The sequence below is a fragment of the Phyllobates terribilis genome, unplaced genomic scaffold (genome assembly GCF_046119375.1).
Source record: "Phyllobates terribilis strain yellow unplaced genomic scaffold, ASM4611937v1 Scaffold_1__5_contigs__length_1240528914, whole genome shotgun sequence".
Lineage (NCBI taxonomy): Eukaryota > Metazoa > Chordata > Amphibia > Anura > Dendrobatidae > Phyllobates > Phyllobates terribilis.
In genome coordinates this window covers 577,929,224-577,955,280 of record NW_027362761.1, presented here as the reverse complement: position 1 = coordinate 577,955,280, position 26,057 = coordinate 577,929,224, and the positions used below count along the sequence as shown (strand labels likewise).

General features: G+C 46.3%; 1 protein-coding gene across 2 annotated transcripts; it reads left to right on the top strand.

Moving 5' to 3' along the window:
* Positions 1 to 475: 475 nt before the first annotated feature.
* Positions 476 to 20,313, top strand: SMAD4 (SMAD family member 4). 2 transcript variants are annotated; one of them, XM_073681348.1, is made up of 12 exons: positions 476 to 604; positions 4,076 to 4,369; positions 9,438 to 9,612; positions 10,656 to 10,685; positions 10,965 to 11,180; positions 14,096 to 14,215; positions 14,452 to 14,565; positions 15,647 to 15,697; positions 15,817 to 16,000; positions 17,760 to 17,928; positions 18,409 to 18,547; positions 18,627 to 20,313. In XM_073681348.1, exons 2-12 carry the CDS (start codon positions 4,130 to 4,132, stop codon positions 18,836 to 18,838), a joined length of 1,650 nt encoding a protein of 549 aa, XP_073537449.1. In that variant the 5' UTR covers positions 476 to 604; positions 4,076 to 4,129; the 3' UTR covers positions 18,839 to 20,313. The 2 variants fall into 2 exon arrangements, with proteins under 2 accessions (XP_073537449.1, XP_073537444.1); XM_073681343.1 differs by having other exon boundaries at positions 14,449 to 14,565.
* Positions 20,314 to 26,057: the final 5,744 nt, after the last annotated feature.

Genomic DNA, 26,057 nt, shown 5'->3' with positions numbered 1-26,057 from the left:
GCCATCGGAAGCGGAGTATAATGTTTATTTATTTATTTTACCATTTTTATTCTTTTTTTTAACTATTAATTAGTCACACTATATAAATCTGTGCCGGTTGCATGGATTTATATAGTGTGACCAAGTTGTCAAGCACTGAGATGTGGAAGAAATATGCAGCATTTCTGCATCGTGGGCACATAGCCTTGAGATCTAACATACTCAAGAGAGACAAAAACGCTTGTGTAAAAAAACGCATACGTAAAAAAAAAAAAAAGCGTGAACAAAGGTGCTGGATTGCAGAAAGTCAAAAACTCAACAAATTTATAGTGAATGGACGCGGTTTCTGGGTTAACCCCTCGCAGTTCGCACGGATTTTCCTGCTTATCTCCCCGCTGGACTCTCCCGTCAATCACTGCTCCGGTTACCATGGCGCTCGCATCACCCCGCCCATTTAGCCTAATCCACGCTTTTCTCTTTTCCTCTAGCCACGCCCCCGTCTTCCCGCTAGCTCCTGGCTCCTCCCACCTTCCAGCTCAGTGTCCCGGATGTAGCCGCTGCTGCGCACGCTCGACCCGGGAGGGTTTGTTGTCTGCGGCCTCCGCCGCTCTGAGAATCCCGGGAGGTGAGCGGAGATCCCGGCCTCGGCGCCCGGACGGGGGGCGGGTGTGGGAGCCCGGGCTGGAGGGATCCGCTGTGCCACACCGCTGCAGGGGGTGACTGGGGCTGAGGGGAGGGGTGTGCACGGGGCCTGAGCGGCCGGAGGGCCGGGGCCACCATCACATCGTGCGGGCACCGAGGCTAGTCGTCAGATCTGATCGGGGACGACCAAGATCGTGTAATAAAGTAATGACAGAACTCTGTGCAGCCTCAGAGCAGCAATCACAGCGCAGCACTCACTGCAGTGTCAGTACCGCTGCTTGCTGTCAGTGACGACGCCGTCATTACTTGCGGTAACGCAAGGTGGAGATTGGGGCAGATCTCTTTATTTAATGGGGTCGTCCATTACTTTGTTTTTATTGAAAATAAAATCAGTGTTCTGCAATCTGCAGTGGGATACACTGTAACAGCCCCCCAGCTGTGGGAAGTACAAGGTTGGATAAGCAGAATACTCAGCTCCCTATGAAGTGATTGGGGTCCCCGGTAAAGGGGTCTTTTTTCTGGAGGCGCAGTCACTTCTGAGCCTTGTAATGCCTCATCTGTCCTATGGGGGCGCTGCAGGGGGAGTCAGTTTATACTTGGTCTGGTTTTCAATATTCGGAGGAGGGTACAGTGTAAGCCCCTCTGTATACTGTATATAGTATATCCTCCAGCTGCAGGAGGGAGGGGATGTTATTGGAGTCAGCACTGACCTGCTGGTGACCCCCCCCCCCATCCCCCTCTGATGACAATAGGTGAACCATGGGGGTCTGACTCCAGGTCCTCCCCCACCAGCTGTGTGCAGAGTTGGTACAGCACAGCGCCACACTCTGTAGTGGTCTCTCCTGGGTACTGCAGTTCTTACAGAAGTGAATAGTTCTTGGTGGGTTAGTCGGGGCAGCAGGGATTCGGGGTTGTTTTTATGGGTGCGGCTGATAACGCCCCATGGTATCAGGGCCCCCTGAGCTCTGCCATGTGGGGCCAGTGACTTGCCGTCATTTGCTCCTATTCTCCCAATGTATGTGAAGGAATTTTCCACACTATGTAATTATCTAATGGTGGGGGTCTGAGCCCGTGCGGCCCCCTTCATTGAGCTAGACATGCTTGGCGGTCTCTCTCTGGTATCGCAGCTCATTTTCTTTGAATTGACCCAGACTGTAATACCAGGCACTGCCACAACTAAAAGTGCGGCGCTCACCAGACCCTTCAATTCAGTGGTGAGCGCCGATGGCCTCCTAGTGATGGGCCTCCAGCTCGTATTGCCGGACCACCAGTCCATGGGCTCCCTTAATGGCGCAGTGATGGGAAAGGCGGCTGTGCGTCTCCAACCAAGTGTACGTCCATGGCGCTGTCTGTCCTGTGAATATGGGGGGACTGCCCATTTAATGGGGTCTTCAGGAGCTCGTGAAGAAGACTGACAGTCTGATGTGGTCGCACTGCGGCCTAACTGAGCGCTCTCCTTGGGGGGGTGGGGGGGGGCTAAACTGGGCGCTCTCCTTGGTGGGGGGGCTAAACTGGGCGCTCTCCTTGGTGGGGGGGCTAAACTGGGCGCTCTCATTGGGCGGGGGCCTAAGTTGAGCACTCTCATTGGGGGCTGGTAACGTGCCATCTGCCTGTGTAACATTGGAGGAGGGGACCGAAACTGGTCGGATCTCGGATGTCCCCAGATTCAGGGCAACGCCCCCAAGTGCCTCACGCTCATTGCTTTGGAAAATGGCGGCTCAGACTGCTGAGGTGGTCAGTAACCTAGGAAACCAGCTGTAAACTATAGAATTAAATGTCCTTCTGTTCTTGAGATCAGAGAGGATTTTTGGGAAGAGGGGTGTGATGAGGTTTTGTTTTTACAAACAGTTTGTCATTTTAACCACATAAGAACTTGAGACCCCTTTTAATGACAGGCTGGGGTCCCTGAAATCAATAAAGAGGGAGGGCTGCAGTCAGCGACAGCCAAGGGTGAAGATTAGGCCAGATCCCCTCCTGTCCAGTCATTGACACTGAGATATTTTCTCCTGACTTTTTAGGGTTAAACCTTTGGGACCCCCACCTCTGACACCCCTCACTATTCATTAATAGGAGGCAGTAGCGTTCCCATCCGCGTCCTCTCTAAGGAGGAGATTTATCCTCTCTGATGATCTCGGTTATTCTGGCAGCTGAGCGGTGACGTCGGGTCGATGGCAGATTCCTGTTCCCGCAGGAGTAAACGCATTAAGGTGTCCGGTTCTCCTGTACATTATGGCTGCCGGTCTGTCCTCCTTCCGTTCATTAGAGGCCACTAATGCTCCATCTGTCGCCCCCCACATCCACCTATCATATGTGCCACTAGGGCCTGGGGGATGAAGGGTTACTGGCCGCAGCGAGCCGGCAGTTCACTTTCCTGCGCTGTTATTCTTGGCCGGACAAAGTCGAATTTTCCATGTGTGATTGTTTATGGGCGATGGGAGGGCACAGCCCGGGCACACGTGGGTGAGGATCTGCAGTGCCCCCTGCAGACTGGAGAGCTGCACTCGGCGTGCACCTTAATCTATGTCGCTCGTCTTTAACCCTTTTAAGATCTGGCAATTTTTCATTTTTTTGCATTTTCATTTTTTTTTCTCCCCTTCATTCAAGAGTCAAAACTTTATTATTCTGTTGTCAACGCAGTTGACTTTACGCTGGACGATTTGTATCGTTCTGACGGACACCGTTACTTTTACCATATGACGTCCTGGAAACGGAAAAACATTTCAAATGTGGTGAATTCGTGGGAAAAAAAATCTCAATTCCACCGTTATTTTTTTGGGGTTTAGTTTTTATGGCGTTCATTGTGTAAATCTGAGCTGGCAGTGGATTCTTGGGACCCCTGTATATATTTCTTTGTTCTGCCAGTGATTGAGACCTATAACTTTTTCTCTTTTCCCGGTGGTGGATCTGGTGAGGGATGTACTTTTTATTGATAGCAGCTTGCGGTACTTAAGCTATTTTGCCTTTTATTAGATTTTTTTGTGCCATGATAGTTTTAGTTTTTCCTTTTTGCCGTTAAAGCCCCCTTTCCTCCGTACGTGTAATTTGCAGACGGTGATAGATTTTGCCCAGATCTTCAGTCTCGGCACGATAAGACTGCGATGGACGGAGCTGCACGCCGTTGATTAGTGCAGACAGCGTGTGCTTTGCTCAACAGGTGTGGACAAGGCTGGTGGACCTGCATGCTGGGGTGTACTTTCTTATCGCCATAAATGCTGGACGATCAGAGGGTAATATGTTATAGGACCCGGTCCAGCCAGATCCGGGTGCTGCTCCTGGACATGGCCGAGGATGGCGCCCTGCAATCTCCAGTCCCATAGACAATTAATAAGGCTCTTAGGCTCCCAGGATTGTGGGGTCCGCAGTGATCTGACAGAGGGGAGACATTGTATTTCTAGGGCATCCCCCTGTCCCCGTCTGTAGACTTCACTGACTCGTGAGTTTCTGCTATTTCCAGGCTCAGCGGCTGAAACATTGAACTAATAAGCTGGATCTGGGCTGCGGTGCCAACATGTCCATCACCAACACCCCCACCAGCAACGACGCCTGCCTGAGCATCGTCCACAGCCTGATGTGCCACCGCCAGGGAGGGGAGAGCGAGACTTTTGCCAAACGAGCCATCGAGAGTCTAGTGAAGAAGCTGAAGGAGAAGAAGGATGAGTTGGATTCTCTGATCACGGCCATCACTACAAACGGTGCCCATCCCAGCAAGTGTGTCACCATCCAGAGGACCTTAGATGGCCGGCTGCAGGTGGGCACTTGTTCTTTGCATTAGGTGGGCGCTGTATGTGCCTGGGGGGCTTTTGGTTTAGTGGGTGACTGCATACCACATGGACGGCCTCTGTGGACATATTGCTATTTCTGGACAAAGTATCACCCCAGGGGTCTGATCCACTCACACCGTGAAAGTATAATGGGTTAAAAAAGTCGCCAAAATGTCTGGAAGTTCTCCAGAAGGTCTACAGTTAGGTTCAGAAATATTTGGACAGTGACACAAGTCACAAGTTTTGATATTTTAGCTTTTTACCAAAACATATTCAAGATACAGTTATATAATCAATGTGGGCTTAAAGTGCCGAGACTCAGCTTCAATCTGAGGGGATTCACATCCTAATTGGAGGAAGGGTTTAGGAATTACCGCTCTTTAACGCCTTCTTGTCCTTGCAATTTTCTGCTTTTTCCTCCCCTTTTTCCCAGAGCCATAACTTTTTTATTTTTCCGTCCCCTTAGCCATATGAGGGCTTGTTTTTTTGCAGGACAAGTTGTACTTTTGAATGACACCTTTGATTTTACCATATAGTGTACTGGAAAACAGGGAAAAAAATCCAAGTGCGTTGAAATTGCAAAAAAAAAAAAAAAAATGCAATTCCACAATTGTTTTTTGGGTTTTTTAATTATCATGTTCACTATATGGTAAAACTGACCTGGCAATATGATTCTCCAGGTCAGTATGAATACGCAGATGCCAAACATGTATAGGTTTTTTTTTATTTAAAGGGGTTGTCCATAGGATAGGGCATCAATGTATGATGGGCCGGGGTCCCGCACTCTCCACCCCCGCCGATCAGCTGTTATTGGTGCCACCAGCCTGAAGTCCGCACCGCAGGTAAGGACTTCCGGCCGGCGGCCGCCGGCATCGATAACAGCTGATCGGCGGGGGTGCCGCATGCGGGGCCACGGCCGATCATGCGGGCTCAGCGTAGGAGCCTGCATCAAAGGCAAGGACATGACCTTTGACTACCTTAGGTTTTTGAGTTTTCGATTTTTGCTCTCCTTCTTCCCAGAGCCATAACTTTTTTTTTTTTCTGTCAATATGGCCATGTGAGGGCTTATTTTTTGCCCGACGAGCTGTACTTTTGAACAACCATTGGTTTTACCATATCGTGTACTGGAAAACGGGAAAAAAATTCCAAGTGCAGTCAAATTGCAAAAAAAAGTGCCAATCCACAATTTTTTTATTTTTTTTTTTTTACCATGTTCACTGAATGCTAAAACTGACCTGCCATCATGATTCTCCGGGTCGTTACAAGTTTGTAGATATCAAACAGGTATAGGTTCTTTAAGTGGTGAAAAAAACATCCAAAATTTGCAAAAAAAAAAAAGTCTCCATTTTTCGGGATCTAGGGCCAGGTGAGGGATTATTTTTTGTGCGTTGAGCTGACATTCTTATTGATACCATTGTTGGGTAGATACGATGTTTTGATCGCCTGTTACTGCATTTTATGCAGTGTTGTGACAGCCAAAAAAACTTAATTCTGGTGTTTTGCTTTTTTTTCTCGCTACGCCATTTACAGTTTACCGATCCGATTAATTCTTTTTGTATATTGATCGGGTGATTCTGAACTCGGCGATACCAAATATGTGTATATTTTGATTTTTTTTTTATTTTATTGTTTAATTTTGAATGAGGCAAAAGGGGGGTGATTTGAACTTTTTATATTTTTTTTCATATTTTTAAAAACATTTTTTTTTTAACTTTTCACTTGCTTCAATAGTCTCCATGGAAGACTAGCAGCTGCAATTATCTGATCGCCTGTGTGTAGCAGAAATGCTCACTTGCTATGAGCGCCACCTGCTGGGCAATGACAACTGCAGGAGTCTCCGGCAGACCCCGGGTTGTCATGCCGACCCGCGGTCATGTGACACGAGTGCCGATGGATGTGACTTATGACGCTGCGGCCATGTTAAATGCCGCTGTCAGAGATTGACAGCGGCATTTAACTAGTTAACAGCCGCGGGTGGATCGCTATTCCACCCGTGTCTGTTAGGGGCACATGACAGCTGTACAGATCAGCTGTCATGTGCCCGGTAATCCGCATGGAGTGCAGGGATACCATCTAGGACGTATGAGTACGTCCTAGGTGGTAAAGGGGTTAATATGCATCTGCCTTTATTTCAAGGGACCAAAAGTAATGGGACAATTATCTCAAACGCTCTTTAATGGACTTTTCCTCATTAATACATCAATTAAGCAGATGAACGGTCTGGAGCTGATTGCAGGGGTGGAATTTGCATTTCTAAAGCCCCCGTCACACTAAGCGAGATCGCTGCCGAGTCACATGTTTTGTGACGCAACAGCGACCTCAGCAGCGATCTCGCTACGTTTGACACGTAGCTGCGACCAGGCCCCTGCTGTGAGATCGCTGGTCGTGTCGAAATGGCCTGGACCATTTTTTTGATCGTTGAGGTCCCGCTGGGTAGCATGCATCGGTGTGTTTGACACCTTACCAACGACCTCGTTGGCGACTCAGAACTGAGACACATAGGCGTGCATTTGCGTTGCATCGTTATACAGGTCACTATGGGTCGCTGTATTGTTGCTGCGTCGTTGGGAAGATCTGACTGTTTGACATCTCACCAGCGACCACATAGCGAAGCAGCAACGATCCCTGCCAGGTCGTATCGTTGTCGGGATCGCTGTAGCGTCGCTAAGTGTGACGGTACCTTAAGCTGTTGCTGTGAACCCACCACGTGCGGTCAAAGGAGTTCTCAATGGAAGAGAAACAGACCATTAGGCTGGGAAAAAAAAAATCCACCAGAGAGATACAAGAAGTATTAGAAGCCACTGATTCAACAGTTTAGTACATCCTGCAAAAAAAAATAGAGCTTGGGAACTCAAAAAGGCCTGGACGTGCACGGAAGAGAACGGTGGTGGATGATCGCAGAATCCTTTCCATGATGAAGAAAGGATATTCACAATGTCCACCCAAGTGAACACTTCAGTATCTAAGTCTACCATAAAGAGAAGATGTCATGAGAGCAAATACAGAGGGGTCACCACAAGGTGCAAACCATTGATCAGCTACTACTAGGACAACCACTTCTTAAACTAAATGTTTGGTCCCAATAAAATAAAAAAAGTTTATACTTTCCTCCTTTTCCAGCGGTGTCGGCACTCGCGGTCCCGGGGCTGTGCTGACACCTCTGGAATGGAGCCGGCACGGGAGGCGAGTATGGGTTTTTTATTTTATCGGGGTTGAACATTTAGTTTAAGAAGGGGTAGTTTTTCTGATTCGCTATGTCTCTTTCCTCATGTGCAGGCATTGCAGGACCTTAGGTATCCATGGTTATGACCACTAGCAACTAGCTGTCACAAGATCAGTGGTCATAACCATGGATACCTAAGGTCCTGCAATGCCTGCACATGAGGAAAGAGCCGTAGCGAATCAGAAGAAGTATACTACATTTCTAATTAGCAAATACCTCCAATATTACTATTATTACACCTACTACATATTGGGATATGATCTTGGAGATGGGAATACCCCTTTAAGACAAAACTTAAAGCCGTAAGATCCACAATCAAGCAACAAAGGATTCTCTGCAAAGGATAAAAAATGAATATTTTATTGATGGTAAAGTTAATTTCTCCAATTACTTTTGAGCCCCTGAAATGAGGAGTTTTTGTAGAAAAATGTCTGCCATTCCTAAACTCTTCACGGGACATTTTTATTAAACCCCTTTAATTAAACCTGAAAGTCTCCTCTTCAATTGCATCTCAGTAGTTTTCATTTTAAATCCAAAATATCGGCCTGCAGAGCTGAAATCACGGAGATTCATCACTGTCCAAATATATCTGGACCTAACTGTACATAATATGTGATTTAGGAAAGTTTAGGACTTTCTAAGGATAACATTTTTCACCATTTTCTGAGACCCATAACTTTTTTTCCCTTGATGGAGCTTTCTGAGGGCCTGTATTTTTTTAGGTGGCGAGAACATGTTTAGCGTACAGGGCATGTTGTAATCCATCGCTTTTTATTGTATTATCTGGGGGATCTGCGGTGACTGATTAACAGCCATTCTGGTGTTTTCTTGTGTTTTTTAATTTTGGCTTTATGACAATTACCATAAAAAGTTAAACACTTTTATATTTTGATCTGACTTTGTTTTTGGACATGTCCTTACCAAATATCAGAGGTGATCATAAAGATTCGTCAGTAGTCTGTGACCTGCGAACCTCCTCCTACCTACCTGCCGGCACCCCCAGCTTTGCAGGCTCTGGTATGGGGGTCTCGGACTGCCGACCAGGGTCCTGCAATTTTTTTAAAATTTCCTTTATTTTTTTTTTTTATATCATAAATATATTTATAGGTGTATGTATATAGAGATATAGATCAGGCAGATGAAAGCCGTAAAGTGTACGCAGCCTCTGCGCTGATTGTGGCCCTTACTCCATTAGTTGTAGTCTTCTGTCCTGTGACGTCTGCGCTTCTAGTAAACGATATTTGGCTCCATGTGACGACGCCTGACTCTGGTAACTGATGGCCCTTATCAATTTCAGTTTTTGTATAGAAGATACTCTTTCACCCACAAGCAGCGCCACCACTGTCTGTTGGCTGTGTCTGGTATTGCAGTAACCAAGTGAATGCAGCGGAGTCGTAATACCAGATGCAGCCCATGGTGGCGCGCTTTATGTGGAATAGTCATGTTTTCTGCTGACCCATACCCCTTTAAATCCATGTGTGCGTCCCACCCGAGATGTCCTATGTGGTTCATTGTGACCAGGGCTGTGGAGTCGGTAAGCCAAACCTCCAACTCCGGCTCCCTCGCGCGCGACTCATATTTAAGTGATAAATTTACTGCAGCACAGATTAATCTCGGCTAAACGTCTAGACCCTTAGATCAGGAATAGGACAGACATTTATAGGACATTTCATAACTTTCCCAAATTCTTATGAAAAAATATTCCCTACAAACTGCATTGAACTACTCTACCCAATTTATTATATATGTCAGGAGTCGGTCCATTTTATTCCGACTCCACAGCCCTGGTGATGACTTGTATTCCTGCTGACGGCGTCCATGTTCTCTTACAGGTGGCCGGCAGGAAAGGCTTCCCCCACGTCATCTATGCCCGTCTGTGGCGGTGGCCGGATCTGCATAAGAATGAGCTGAAACATGTGAAATATTGTCAGTACGCGTTTGATCTGAAGTGCGACAGTGTCTGTGTCAATCCCTATCACTACGAGCGCGTCGTGTCCCCTGGGATCGGTAAGAGACCTCAGCGTTGTCATCTGCGTACAAATAATGACCTGCGGAGCCATAAGGAGCAGACATGACGGGCGCTCTATGGTCTCTAGGGGTAGACGGTATCGTATGTGCAGGTAGCACTATCTGTGCCTACATTATTTACAGGGATAGACAATGAAGGGGCAGGCAGTAATGTCCCTTCTTATATCATTTATAGGGAAAAAAGGACAATGATGGATAAGAAGGCAGTATTATCTGTGCATGCATCACTTTATAGGGATGTGCAGTACTATCTGTGCCTGTGTCATTTACAGGAATAGGGAGGAAATGTTATCCACAGTAATAGTACCTATTCCCTCTCTCTCTGCCTGCATCCTTTTCATGAAGAAACCAGAAGGCAGCACTGTGAGTGCATACATCATTTACAGAGAGACGAGGAGCTCTTCCTGTCTGTGACTAATGATTTACATGGATAGGCAGTACTATCTGTGCCTGTATAATTTACAGGGATAGGCAGTACTATCTGTTCCTTGGTCATTTTCAGGCCTAGATAGGGAGGTAGAATTATCTACAGTGATAGAGAAGGGACTTGGTACTATTTATGCCAACACCCTTTTTGTGAGGAAACCAGCAGGCAGCACTATATGTGCATACATCATTACAGAGACAAGGAGATCTTCCTGTCTCTGACTAATCCTGTACATGGGGGGTCGGGGAGGCAGTCATTTGTATAAACCACATTATGCAGAGATGATATTGATGACCTGTGATGACCCCGACCCTTGGTTGGCGGCCATGTTGCTGGGGTACATACGGCGGGGGAGGAGGGGGTCTTACCATATAGGTCTCTATGACCTGCCTGCTTTCGACCCTCCACTAATAAGAGACTGGATGAAAAGCTTATATAGATGGAGGATTTCGGGTAATGTATTATTAGTCCGTTGCGTCTTGACGGAGCCTCACCTCAGACCTCCAGATGAGGGCGCCGTCTCCTCCACACATCTGTATAATTAGATTACTCGCATCTTTCCCTTATTATTATTGACACTGTTCCTTTCTTTCAGACTTGTCGGGGTTAACCATTCAGAGTACCGGTAAGTCTTCCTATGAGTCGGCCCGTTCTCCGGTGAGGGCAGAGCGCAGCTCCGTCACATAGTGCGGCCTCCTCCATATTGTCCGAGGCCTGTTCTGTGGGTCAGGAGTAGTTCGTATCTGCGATATTTCAGCAGGTCTCGTACAGTTCTAGTTTCCCAGCTCCATCTTTCTTATAGCGGGGAGGAGGGAGCCGGTGGCTTTATTTCCTTCGGTTAGTGCACGGATGCTGTAATGGTTTCTCCATGGTATGTGACGTCCTGCCTGTCCTCTTCTCGCAGCTCCGTCTAGCTTACTGGTGAAGGACGAGTACGGCCATGACTACGTGGAAGCTCAGCAGAGCATCTCCTCTGATGCACACTCGATACAGACCATCCAGCACCCCCCGAGCAACCGATCGTCCAGCGAGAGCTACAACAACTCCTCACTGCTGGCGTCCAGCGAGCCCAGCACCCCCAATGCCGCCAGCTTCTCCAGCATCCCTGTCCCATCCACAAGTAAGTGTCCGCAGCTTAGAAATCCCACCTTCCATCAAGCGGTCTGCAAGACTGGAGGCCACCAGGAGGACCACCAGCCAGAGGTGGCGCGTGCTCCCCAAACCTCAGACAGCTTTTGTGGCAATCCCTGTTCTTAGACACTATGACCCCGATATATCACGACTGGTGGTGTTCTCGCCACTTATTGATGAGGGGTTATGATGGAGTCAGTCGCCTGCCTCTTAATCTAGGGGATCTGTCCACAGGATTTCACACCACAAACTATATCCGCATGAAGCACTTTCTAAGACAAGTCCAGACCTTTACGTGGCGAGCCCGCTCCTCCCTTACTGACAAATCGGTGTTGGAATTGATTTAGTACTGAGGCTGAAAATGTATGGTAGATCTGAAGCCTCCGTCACTCCAGCTCTATTCCCTGTCAGGCACCGCCGCCTCCTGCTAGACTCCCTCTATGCCGTGTGACTGAAGTCAAGCAGGAGGCGGTGGCGCTGGGCAGGGAATAGAGTTGGAATGACACAGGCTTCAAATCTATGCCTTCATTTTTGTGTTTATGCAGTTTTTTGACACTTTCTAAAGATTTTTTTTTCTGATCTTCTAAGCCATTATCTTAAAACAACAACAAAAAAAACTCCTAAATTCTTTCAGTTTTCGCTCTGGCCACTGAGTCACGTAATCGTCGCTACTTTCTGTTCTGTAGATTTCACTTCTCAGCTGGCTCATTAACATCACAGGCTTGATTGCAATGATGGGTATGAAAGGCAGATCAGCCATAACACTAAAAACCTAAGCCTAATATTATTCAGGCCCCACTTGTCCCTTGAGGTCTTGACAGGTCAGACCTTTGACTCCACAAGAACGCTGATGGCATCCTCTGGAGAGAATACATTGTAAGTTGCTCTCACACTGGCGGCCATGCGTCACCACCCAAATAAGCGTCACATGATGGAGCTACACACCTGATGAACCGGTAACACAATGGAGAAACGTGTCGGTCGCGGTGAACTTGTAGCTATGCAGGGTCTTTTTTGTATTATCACCTATATCGCCATTTTCCGATGGTTGCTGTGAATTTGGTAGTAATGGGGGATCCAGGGTATTTGTGATTTCACTTTTTTGCTTTCTACCTTTCATGGGTTACTTACCCCTTTTTTCCTACACGCAGACAGCACTTTAGCCCTTTAGATCTGCAGATAGTCGGTATATGTTGACAGGCTGGTAGTCGGCATATGTTGACAGGCTGGTAGTCGGCATATGTTGACAGGCTGGTAGTCGGCATATGTTGACAGGCTGATAGTCTGCATATGTTGACAGGCTGATAGTCGGCATATGTTGACAGGCTGATAGTCGGCATATGTTGACAGGCTGATAGTCGGCATATGTTGACAGGCTGATAGTCGGCATATGTTGACAGGCTGATAGTCGCTATATGTTGACAGGCTGATAGTCGCTATATGTTGACAGGCTGATAGTCTGCATGTATTGACAGGCTGATAGTCTGCATGTATTGACAGGCTGGTAGTCGGCATATGTTGACAGGCTGATAGTCGCTATATGTTGACAGGCTGATAGTCTGCATGTATTGACAGGCTGGTAGTCGGCATATATTGACAGGCTGGTAGTCGGCATATATTGACAGGCTGGTAGTCGGCATGTGTCGACAGGCTGAGGGTCGGCATGTGTCGACAGGCTGAGGGTCGGCATGTGTCGACAGGCTGAGGGTCGGCATGTGTCGACAGGCTGAGGGTCGGCATGTGTCGACAGGCTGAGGGTCGGCATGTGTCGACAGGCTGAGGGTCGGCATGTGTCGACAGGCTGAGGGTCGGCATGTGTCGACAGGCTGAGGGTCGGCATGTGTCGACAGGCTGAGGGTCGGCATGTGTCGACAGGCTGAGGGTCGGCATGTGTCGACAGGCTGAGGGTCGGCATGTGTCGACAGGCTGAGGGTCGGCATGTGTCGACAGGCTGAGGGTCGGCATGTGTCGACAGGCTGAGGGTCGGCATGTGTCGACAGGCTGAGGGTCGGCATGTGTCGACATACTGTTTATAGTGTGTTCTTTTTGGGATACTTGACTTGGTTGCATGGATGCTGCTTCTTTCCCCCCTATATAAGGGGTTCTTGTTCATATAAGGGGTTGGCATTTTCATGTTTAGGGCTCCCTAGGGTTTCCTGGGGCAAGGTGATGTTAAGCGGGGGCACTATTCTTGCGTGCTTTTATAGGGTCCCATAGATGATTAATTTAAAGAATTTGGAAACAAGTCTTCGACTTGATCTTTGCCATGTTCCTCCATTCCTGACTGACCATTATCCTGGTGATGTTAGGGAATCCCACTTCCATTGGTCTCATGACGTCAGGACCCGAGGTTCCCGGCAGAACATTGCCCCAGCACTCATTTTTCTTTAATGCTCCCCCAGGTAATAGCCGCACACACACCTAACCATCCACTCAATGGAAAACCTGATTTGTCGGATCTGGCCGCCTCCTGCTATTGCTTTGGGTTCTATTTCTGATGTCGACCATTGTAGGCGCTTTCACTGGTGAACACTAGTCAGGGTTTAACTACTTCAGCAATATAGTGCTATGGTATCCCTAAGACCGGTGTACACAGCGACTCTAGCACATCCGGAGATCGAGCTATCTAGCTGCTTCATCACAGAGCTAATAGGGTCTCATTGCGACTCCAAAGTTGCAGTGACCGTGACAAGCAAGTAGCCAAAAATTAAAATGATTGCAACTTGATTGTCAGAACTGATATTGCGCTGCCTTGTCCCAGCTGCATAGAGATTTTTGGCCATAGGCTGTTTCCCGTCACTTTTCCTCGGGCTCGTTACCGCCGTACAGGGCAAACGTCGATGTGAGATTGGCTGAGGAAGCTATCGGCAGTATCGGCTCCAGCTGTCCTTTCCCCCCCCCCAGGTCAGCCCACCAGTCTATTGGCGGCATCGCATGGTGAAGGATTGCTGCAGATCGCCTCTGTGCCGCCTCAGGGCACACAACAGAACGGATTCAACGCCCAGCCGGCCACATATCATCACAGTAAGTGGCAGAAAAGTTTTGTACAGACGTGATCATGTATAAACCGGCTGCCTCCATCGTGTAGCATCCATTGCCGCCATCATCCAACATGGCTCCTTCTGCTTTTCATCATCCGATAGCTGGTACCATAATCACTGCAGAGATCTCCTATTAATGCGTCCCATGTTATACCATGACTGCTATCACCCTGCACTAGGGGCGGCGTCGTAACCAGATTTTGTGTGATGTTTTAGTAGACAGTACCACAACCTGGACTGGAAGTAGATCCGCACCTTACACCCCCAATATGTCCCACCACCAGAACGGACATCTTCAGCATCATCCACCCATGCCTCATCCTGGACATTACTGTAAGTTTTTTACCTTCCAATGTTCCTTTTCTCCCATGGATTGGGATCATACACTTTTCTTTTTTTCCTTTTGGTTTTATGAGATTCACTCTTAATTTTGTCATTTCCAACCTCTGAGTCGATTTGCTGCCGATACGCGGCCATCATCATCCTCAGTCTTGGGTTATGTTCACACATTGCCCATGAGTTTTATCATGGATTTTGCAGAATTTTCCTAAACTTTACTTTGCAAACATAGTTACACCGTGACTGCAACATGTGAATGTAACCCTACAGCTGGGAAGATGGGGCTTCACTTCTTGTCATTGAGATTCTCAAATGTCTGTCTGAAATATATTTAGGCGGAAATCTGCTTTACAGAGAATTTATCAGAAAATGACCCAAGCTTTAATACTAGACTCAAACTTCCTGTTCTTCACAGGAGACTTTTCAGCAGTCTCCTCATCAGCCAAGAATATAGTGACTGATAACACCTCTATATACAGAGCTATATACACAGGATCCACCATCCACAATAGGAGATGTGACAGCTCACCACCTCCTCCTCCTGTACAATGACTGATAACAGCTCTATATACAGTAGATAACACAGGATCCACCATTCACAATAGGTGATGTCACAGCTCACCTCCTCCTTCTCCTCCTCTTCTTTAACACCTCTATTTACAGTAGATAACACAGGATCCACCATTCACAATAGGTGATTTCACAGCCCTCCTCCTCCTCTTCTTCTTTAACACCTCTATATACAGTAGATAGCACAGGATCCACCATTCACAATAGGTGATGTCACAGCTCACCTCCTCCCCTCCTGTACTATGACTGATAACGCCTCTATGTACAATAGATAACACAGGGCGCTGTTTGCGGGGCCCCCAGCATTGTGTGTTTGGCCTCATTCTTCAGACGGCCGCAGTCACACGGACCAGGATGTGCAGATTTCGTGCCTGCTGGGTGGTGTAGTCCTGTCATTACCTACATTTTTATTAAAGGGAGATTTACGTCTTGTATAATGTTTCTCAGCTTTCAACCCCTTTAAATAAAATGGCTCGCTGACACGGATCCTGTTCTTCTCCTTCAGGGCCTGTGCACAATGAGCTGGCGTTCCAGCCCCCGATCTCCAATCACCCAGGTAGGATTTCTTCATGTTCTCCTGCCTGTTCCTGTATGACGCCCGGTTATTGCCCCCCATGTCTGGCCGTGTAGTATTTTTGGGGCGGCTCTTGCAGTTTTCTGCTCTTTCTCCCGCAGCTCCGGAGTATTGGTGCTCTATTGCTTATTTTGAGATGGACGTCCAGGTGGGAGAAACCTTCAAAGTCCCATCCAACTGCCCCATCGTCACAGTGGACGGCTATGTGGACCCCTCAGGGGGTGATCGCTTCTGCTTGGGGCAACTGTCCAATGTTCACAGGACAGAAGCCATTGAGAGAGCGCGGTAAGTGCTCTTCCTATGGGAATACACAAGTATTTCACCTACACATAGGCTATGTATATGAGACAGAACTTTCCCCATTTTGTTTTTAACTTATTTTTTTATTATTATTTTAACCCCTTCCCCACATCCACCATAGACGTGCGGTGGATGTCAGGTGCACATGTATGGCGCAGGCTCATAAGCTCAGCCCTCTCCTTACAGGACGGGTGCTGCCTGTGTTACACAGCCTGAACCGGCATCTACCAGCAGCAACCAGAGCTAGGTCCAGTCGCTTCCAGTCTGACAGTGGCATTTGTATGCTGCAATCCAAATGGGGCATCTGTTGGGGACGGCCACCCCCACTGTGGGATTATGGGGTGCCGATGTGATTGCCTTGACACATGGGGGCCTAGAGAAGGACCCTGTCTTTATTTCTGTACTCCTATGTAGCTTAGTCTATGACTGGGCTTCATAGGAAATAATTAATTTCTCTATATACCACAATACTGGGGTATTGCAGCATATAGGTCAAGATAACAAACTATCGGCAAAAAAAAAGTAAAGACAAAAGTTTTTAAAAATCTAAAATAAAGTTGGCATCGGCCTCTCCTCTTCCCATATACAAAAAGGGAGAAATGAAAAGAAATATGCACATTTGGTATCGCCACGTCTGTAAAAGCTAAATCTAAGGCTATGTTCACACGTTGGGTTTTTCATCGTTTTTTGCTTCAAATTTTCAGCTGCGTTTTGCAATAACAGCAAAGTCTGAGAAATCAGAATTCTCTGTTCACACATCATGGTTTTTTTTTTGTTGTGTATTTTGGGCCTCGGGCATTTTTTTTTCACCCATAGGAAGTAATGGGTGGTGAATAAAATGCTGAAAAAAACATAATGTGTGAACATAGCTATCAGGTTTTAGTCTTGGTCATCTGAGATTGTAGTTTGTATTAGGAGATTTTAATTAAATTAGTGATGTTTAGAGTGTTAACATTGTCTGAGCTAGGTGTGAGATTGAATAATACCTCTGGCCCAGAGAGGTGTGAGATTGAACAATACCTGTGTAACTGAATGGCAGACCATAGTGTGAAAGTAAATACACACTGGCAATGCATTGAGTTTGTTACACTATTCCTGAACAATTCCCCCCCCCCCCCCACTGTTATGCCAAAGCCAGAATGAGATTTTTTTTTCACTGAACTTTTATGTACATGCATAAAAGAGACAAAGCATGAACAAGAGACACAATTCTGCAAAAAAAAAGCATAAAAAACGCAGCAAAGCCTTCATTTTTGGCGCCGCTGATTTCCTGCCAGAGATCAGTTTTGCTGCAGATTTGTGACGTAAAAAAAAAACCATGATGTGTGAACATAGCCTAAAGTTATTTAACCTTTTATAATTGGGAGATTTTTGGACTCCGCTTCATTGGGAGACACAGGAAACCATGGTGGTACACTGCTGCCACCCAGAGGCTGACACTAAGAAATACAACTATAAGAAAAGTCGTCTCCTCTTCAGCTGGTTACACCGAGTACGAATAATCAAGCTGTGAAGTTAATGAGAAAAGTAGTAGAAGCAGAAAAAATTACTAATACACCCAACAGGAACTAAACAGGGGTGCTGTGTCCCCCAACCAGAAAGACAGCGGGCACTGAAGGGACACACTGGAAGGAGAAAGAATCCTGAAGAGAGGAAGAAAATGGGGAACATAGGCCGAGAGCCAGCACAACGCAGCAGGGAGAAGGTCACTGCTTTACCCTGTGTGTCCGCTCTTTCCTCCCAGGTTGCACATAGGGAAAGGCGTCCAGCTGGAGTGTAAAGGAGAAGGCGACGTCTGGGTGCGATGTCTGAGCGACCACGCCGTGTTTGTACAGAGCTACTACCTGGACAGAGAGGCGGGCCGAGCCCCAGGGGACGCCGTGCACAAGATCTACCCCAGTGCTTACATTAAGGTACTGACCAACAGACATTATTTTTAATGGATGCCCCTTTAATATGTAAATCCTTTCTGCTGTGGTGTAATGTCCTGCACCAGTCAGGCCCGCTACACTGTTGGGCTTGTTCACACATCTAATATTCACGGTCCAAACTGGTCGCACCTCTCCCGTCATCTACAGCCTCATCTACGGATGTTTAGGCTCCCGGAGACCTGCGACCAGTGTGTCCGTGCTCCTACTGAAAATGTCAAATGTGTGAAATTGGTCTTGGGTTTGATTCATAACCTCACATGAAAACCGTATTGTTCAATTTACCTTATAAAACAAAATTAAAATGTAAAAAATATCCATTTTGCATGACACACAAATAATTTTCATAACTCAGCCAAAAATTGTTAACGGCCTTCGTGCTAAAAATCATCTAAAGCTCTAGATGTCACCCAAACACTTACCGGTCACTAACGACCTCCGTGCTTCTGTGTCTTCTCGCTGAAGGTGTTCGATTTACGCCAGTGCCACAGACAAATGCAGCAGCAGGCGGCCACGGCGCAGGCGGCAGCTGCAGCTCAGGCGGCGGCCGTGGCGGGGAATATTCCTGGTCCAGGATCCGTGGGCGGCATTGCTCCAGCAATCAGTAAGTGTCAGTACCCTGCCTCTGCTTGTAACAGTTCATGATGTGTGAACACTTTCGTCTTACTTGTATTATTTTCTAGGCCTTTCTGCTGCTGCCGGGATCGGAGTAGACGATCTGCGTAGACTTTGCATCTTGCGGATGAGCTTTGTGAAGGGCTGGGGTCCGGATTACCCTAGGCAGAGTATAAAGGAGACCCCCTGCTGGATAGAGATCCACCTCCACCGCGCCCTCCAGCTCCTGGACGAGGTCCTGCACACCATGCCCATCGCAGACCCGCAGCCCCTGGACTGATGAGCAGGAGGACTCCCCTCGCCGCTTACCCAGATGACGGACTGGACGCAGTCATTACTTGTAATCATGAATATATATATATATAAATAGATATATAAATATATGCACATAGCCTTTTCCCCTCTTCCTCCACATCAGCGTGGAAATCTACATTACTTTTGTGGCCCCTTCCCCTCCATTTTTTTTTTATTTTTTTTGCTTCAAAACAGCATTTCTACATGTATTTTTTGCTGTGGAGTCTACTTTAGTTTTGGGATCTGCAGTGAAGGGGTCATCAGTCCCTCGCGGAGGACAGGACGGCAGGAGCGGCCTTCAGGCCAGGACTGGGAGAGTAGTTTTTAACCCCTTTGGCGCTGCGTACCTCCGGAGCAGCAGACACGTGGGATCGGATATCGTAGTCTGTATACAGCGGCCTGGATTTCCAGATCTCATCTGATCGATCGCCTGCCCCGGCTCTATGTCACTGAATGTTCTCGCTTTGCTGCACTAAATGCTGCTCATTGTTTTCAGGTAACGGCAGAAATAGGAAAATGATATTAGTAAAAGTTTTGGCAACTTTTTTTTTTTTAAGTTTTAAATCCCTGAGCGCTCGTGTAGGTTTAATAAACTGGGGAACATATGGATTTAAAGGGGCGCTAAACTTTGGCTGGGGTTTATTGTTACCTGTTATCAGCCACAGAGAGGTCGTCCCCGACCATCCATTCCCATCTGATCACTACTATATCCCACGTATATCCCCCCCCCCCCCCCCGAGCATTATGCATCTATAGGTGAATGATTTCTCACTTTTCTAAGCTGCAGACTTTAGATGTCGCACCCCTTTAAGTTCTGCATTAATGTTCCCGATCCTTTACTGTCTGTCTGACATACAGATTTGGAAAGTAGAGACCCCCTTCTCGTATATCCTCGGCACAGACCCCAATACACTACCGGAATGGTGTCCATCGCCTTAGGGTGAGAAGGATTAATGACCCCCATTGTACATTGTGTTAATAGGTTACACGATCCCCTATTATTTAGGGGAGGCCGCTCTGACCTTATTCTTTACCATCAGGACATTACGCTCCTTGTAAATTTCCCAAATTCTCAATTCTTGACACTTTTTAATTTTGTAAATGCGGTTTGCGGTGTTTCCCGTTGTATATACTTTACCTTTCTTTTATAGCCCGTACTCGTATTACATATGGACGTCCTCGTTCATGCTGAAGACCTGGTACAGCCTCTCCTCCCCCCGCACAGCAGGTCCTTGTGTATATATATGAGACGGACCTGATGGTTCTGATAGTGTGACTAGTCCATCAGAGGGACACCAATGCTTTTTATCTAGGTAGTTGCGCCGCCGCTGACATAAATGCATTACCTGCTTTTAGTTTTTCTATCTAGCAGCCGTTGTAGAGTCTCCATTTGTTGTAAAGTAGAAAGTGACTTGTGTTCTAACAAATTACTAATTCTCAATAAACATCGGTTTATTACGAGCGGCTGACTCCTCGTCATTAGCGAGTGCGGACGGATCGCGAAGATACATCGCCAGCTTTATCATTGGTGGCGGCCGGTCCTCAGGTGAACCTATTTATGGCCACAACTGTCCGTACACTGATGGATAACCTATGAAGCGCACACAATTTCTACCCGGAGCTGCATTCATAATTCTGCTGACATGGTGCAAAACCAGCAGAATTATAAACGTAGCTCTGGAGTTTTGTACCACTTTGACATGTCATTTTTGGACGATACTGATTAAACTATGTAGGGCCTTTTATGTGTTTTTATTTTTTTCTATAAAGTATTTTGGATGGTAAGAATATTACAGCCTGCAGCATTATTTTTTAAATCAAACACCAGAGGCCCCTAAGTGACCCCACTAAGGGTTCAGAACGTATCCAGTATGACGTTATACATGGACGCCATGATACTGGTGTGAACGAGCCTCAGCCGACACTTGAATTCCCCAATAGCGATTGTCAGCTGGGCCCCATGTTGATGGGATGAGTCCTGCACTGCGGGCGCTGATCAGCCAGTCTTAAGGTGCCCGTACACTATTGATAACGATCATCTCACCGCTCGTTCTGCGTACAGCCAACTCTTCACATGAATACTCTGTTCAGCCAAGAGTGCAGCTGTTATTAACCACTTCCCGACCTTTGATGTACCCATATGTCATAGTTGGGAGGGGGCTCCCTCTTCCTTCCGATCATTGCCACGGTCATAATGACCACTGGTTCTGCCAGCTACGACAAGCCTGTTGGACCATGCTCAGAGCATGGTCTAAGAGGCTTCCATCAGTGCAGCACTTATGGGTGTAAAGCATTGCATTATACCAGCAATCAGAGGGAAAAAAGTTAAAGTCCCATAGAGGGAGTAATTAAAAAAAAAAAAAATAAAAAATCACAAACTAAAGCATGAAAAAATATTAGACCAATAAATACACATATTTATGTAAAAAAATGAAGTAGACATTTGGTATTGCCGCATCTGGAACCACTCGACCTATAAAACTGTCCCACTAGTTAACTCCTTCAGTGAACACCGTAAAATATTTAAAGAAATAACATGGCGAAAAATAGCTTTTTCATCATACTGCCGAACAAAAATTGGAATAAAATGCCATCAAAAAGTCGAATGGAAGTAAAAATGTTATCTCTGAAAACGTCCTGCAAAAAACAAGCCGCCATACAGCTCCATCAGCGGAAAAAATAAGTTACAGCTCTCAGAATAAAGCGATGCAAAAACAATTCTGTTTTCTTAAGTTTTTGTGTAAAAGCTTCAAAAGAAAAATAAACTATATAAATCTGGTATTGCTGTAATCGTACCGACCTGAAGAATAAAGTCGTCTAATCACTTATACTGCACGAGGAATGGCATAAATAAATAAAACCAATTCTTCACCTGCTGTTGATTTGTTTATTTTGCCTCCCAAAGATCGCTGTAAGGCTCTGCTCACACTGAGCGCTTACACCGGGGTTTCTGTGTAAATCTCTGAAAATAGTGATTGAGGGAACCCCTGGCGGAAGATTCCCTGTAATGAGGCAGTTGGAGGCACGGTGGACGCCATCTGACCTGTGACCCTGCGGTGTCCGTTTTTTTCGGTGTGCATAAAAGCACTGTCGGCCATCGTTTTGTGCACCTCTGAAAAGGAGGACACGGCTAAACAAAGGCCAGACTGAGTTCAGTGTAACTCTGCTGCCTCAATATAGTGAATGACTCTCTCAGGCGTTTCATCTGAATCATGTCGCTCGGAGATTTAGAGGGATAACCCGAAGTGTCCAGCATAGCGCACAGGATAAAAGTGATCCAAAATGTTATGTAAAATGTTCCCAACAAAAGCTTCAACTCAATTCACAAAAAAAGCAAGTCCCCACTCAGGTCTGTCATCTGTTAACGGAAATATTGGGGGGTGCCACGTTACTGGTAGCACAAAGGCTCTGGAAAAGCGAAATTGCTCCTCGCTCCCCAAAAGAAATCCAGCAAATTCTGTGCTTTAGAATCCAAATGCCCCCTTCCACCTGAGCCCCAGTGTGCCTAAACCAGTTAGTGTCTACATGTTTGCAATTTCTGTAGCGATGACAACCTGCCTAATTTATGGGTGCATGTCTCCAGTACTGGTCGCTACAACGGCAGATTTGCAATTTTCACTACAACATCCACTGCTGTTTGTTTCTAGAAAACACCCATGGAGTCAAAATTGTCACAACACCTGTAGATAGATTTGCAAAGGGGTGTAATTTCCAAAACGGGGTCACTTGAGGGGGGATTCTGCTTTTCTAGCAGTTAGGGGCTCTGTATATGGAGTCCGCAAACTATTCTATGATAATTTGTTCTCCCAGCGTCAAATAGCCGTCCGTCAAGGAAGATTGCACTTGACGAAGGCTCTTGTAGCAGAAACGCGTTGTTCCTTGATTGCCTAATTTCAATAAATCTATTTTACTCTGAGGCTGGTTCTTTGTTACGGGTAAAGATAAACTGAACTAACTCATGTTCCTCATCGGAGACTTCATCTTTTAACGGGAGCGCCTCCGGGTCAATCCCTCACCTGCATCCACATGGAGGCAACTGTCAGACTAGGACAGATATGCAACCACAGCCTCCGGACGAGCTGCAAACTGTTGATTGAGACCCCCATTACTATTGAATTGTAACTAGTGTGCCTAAAATTGCGCACCTATTTCATAATTTTATTATATTTATTACGCTCAGGTAGCGCTCTCTTTTCTATCCCAGTCCTATCTACCCAGGTTTATTCAAATGTGACATGGCACCCAACGTTGAACTGTTTGGTAGAAGCACAACTCGTCGTGTTTGGAGGAGAAAAAATGCTGAGTTGCATCTAAAGAACACCATACCTACTGTGAAGCATGGGGGTGGCAATATCATGCTTTGGGGCTGTTTCTCTGTCAAGGGATCAGGACGACTGATCCATGTACATAAAAGAATGAATGGGGCCATGTATTGTGAGATTTTGAATGCAAACCTCCTTCCATCAGAAAGGGCATTGAAGATGAAACATGGCTGGGTCTTTCAGCATGACAATGATCCCAAGCACACCGCCAGGGAAATGAAGCAGTAGCTTTGTAAGAAGCATTTCAAGGTCCTGGAGTGGCCTAGCCAGTCTCCAGATCTAAACCCTATAGAAAACCTTTGGAGGGAGTTGAAAGTCCGTGTTGCCCAGCGACAGCCCCAAAACATCACTGCTCTAGATGAGATCTGCAGGGAGGAATGGGCCAACATACCAGCAACAGTGTGTGCCAACCTTGTGAAGACTTACAGAAAACGTTTCACCTCTGTCATTGCCAACAAAGGATATATAACAAAGTATTGAGATGAACTTTTGTAATCGACCAAATACTTATTTTCCACCAAAATTTGAAACAAAATTCTTTCCAAATCAGACAATGTGATTTTCAGGATTTGTTTTCTCATTTTGTCTCTCATAGTTGAGGTCGACCTATGATGTCAATTACAGGCCTCTCATCTTTTTAAGTGGGAGAACTTGCACAATTGGTGGCTGACTAAATACTTTTTCCCCCACTGTATGGGGTATTGGCAAATTGTATGGTCCATTTTCTCCTGTTACCCTTTTGAAAATGTAAAATTTGGGGTGAAATCTAAATTTTGGTGGGAAAGTCAAATTTAAATTTTTTTCCTTCCACTTCGCTTTAATTCCTGTGAAGCACTTGGAGAGTTAATACATTTCTTGAATGTGGGTTTTAGAACCTTTCAGGGGTGCAATTTTTAGAATGGTGTCACTTTAGGGTATTTTCTGTCATATAGACCCCTCAAAGTCACTTCAAACGTGATGTCGTCCCTAAAAAAAAATAAAAAAATCATTTTGTGTGACATTTCACTCTAGTTTAAGGGCACAACAATTTATAGTTTGAAATGTGATAAATGTTCAAATTTTTGATATTATGAAAAAAACAATCTCAGAATCAGGGGGATCCATTGACGCGTTCCAGAGTTATTACGTCAAAGTGACACTGGTCAGAATTGGAAAAATGGCCTGGTCGTGAAGGTGAAAACAGGTTTGGGGGGTGAAGAGGTTAATGGGGAGAGTGGAGTAAGCCTCAACCCAATATCTCTGGAGGTGCCATATGCATTGAGAAAACAAAAGGATCGCGCTTTAAAAGCCTCAACCTGCCTGGTTCCTTCTCTACACTCCTGATCAGTCCGGCCGAGGCGGTTCCAAATTATTAGCAAATACTAATTTTCACTCTGATTTTCCTAAATGGTGGATGTAGATGAGTCAGGATAATGTTAAAGTCATCAACCGTTAGAGGATAGATCACATTTTATTGGACAAATCTCCCAATGAGAAGAGGATTTTTTTTTATAGGTTGTAAAGAACTGAAAATGGTAACTTGTTGAATTTGTAGCATTACTGACATCAAAAGCTTTTCCAATCAAAAGCATCTTACCAGGCTAAGTCACATGTAACACCGGACCCTTCTCTGATGTCACCTGCACAATTCTTGCATCCATTGAATTGTGGGTTTTTGGATAGTTTCTGCTTGAATTTCTTTGCCGGATGTCAGAATCGCCCCCAGAGCTGCTGTTTTGAGGTGATCGGCCTCCCACTCTCCTAGATCTTTTAGTTGAAGATACTCCAAAGGTTCTCAATAGGGTTGAGGTCAGGGGAGGATGGTGGCCGCACAATGCGTTTCTCTCCTTTTATGCCCATAGCAGTCAATGACTCGGAGGTTTCTATGCAGCATGAGATGGGGCATTGTCAGCATGAAGATGATTTTGCTACAGATGAAACGTTTCTTCTTGTTGTACCTTGGAAGAAAGTGGTCAGTCAGAAACTATATACCTTTCCAAGGGTCATTTTCACACTTTCAGCGACATATCAGCTCTCTCCCCATGATTCCAGCCAAAAACATGACTCCTTCACCTCCTTGCTGACGTTGAAGCCTTGTTGGGACATGGTGGTCATCTACTGCTCCATCCATCTGGACAATCCAGGTTTGCATGTCATCAGTAGACAACGGTTTTAAAATCCATCTTCATGTATGTCTGGGTCACTACAACCGTTTTTGCTTGTGAGCTCTGTTTAGAGGTGGCCAAATATAAGATGGTTGGAGAACTGCAGCCTCTGAAGGATCCTACACCTTCAGGTTTGCGGGACTCGAGGCATCAGCTGCTTCAAATCCCTGTTTGCTGCTTTGTAATAGTTTTATAGCAGCTGCTATCTTATTCCAATGAATTTGGCAGAAACCTTCATCATTATGCCTTTATCTGCACAAATCCGTGTGTGCTCTGTATCAGCCACAAATCTCAGTACGATGATCACACTTAAGTTTTTTGTGAAATATCTAATGTTTTCATACCTTGTCCAAGACATTGCACTATTTGATGCTTTTCATCAGCAGACAGATCCTTTTCCTTTCCCATATTGCTTCAAACCTGTGGCTGCTTAACCCCTTTACGACATAGGGCGTATAAGTACGTATCTGTGCCCTGGGACTTATGGACCAGATACGTATTTATACGCCCTGGCGATTTCGCCCGCACACAGGCTGTGCGGGCGCGATCGCCGCCGGGTGTCAGCTGATTGACACAGCTGACACCCGGTACTATGTGCAGGGAGCGGTCCCGCACCGAAGTCGATCGCAGCATTGCGGTGGCAAGGGGAGGTGATCGCCGATACCTCCTCTTCCGGCCTCCAGCGCTGTCTGCCGTGGCTTCCAGGATGTTGCTATGACGACCTGATGTTGTCATGACA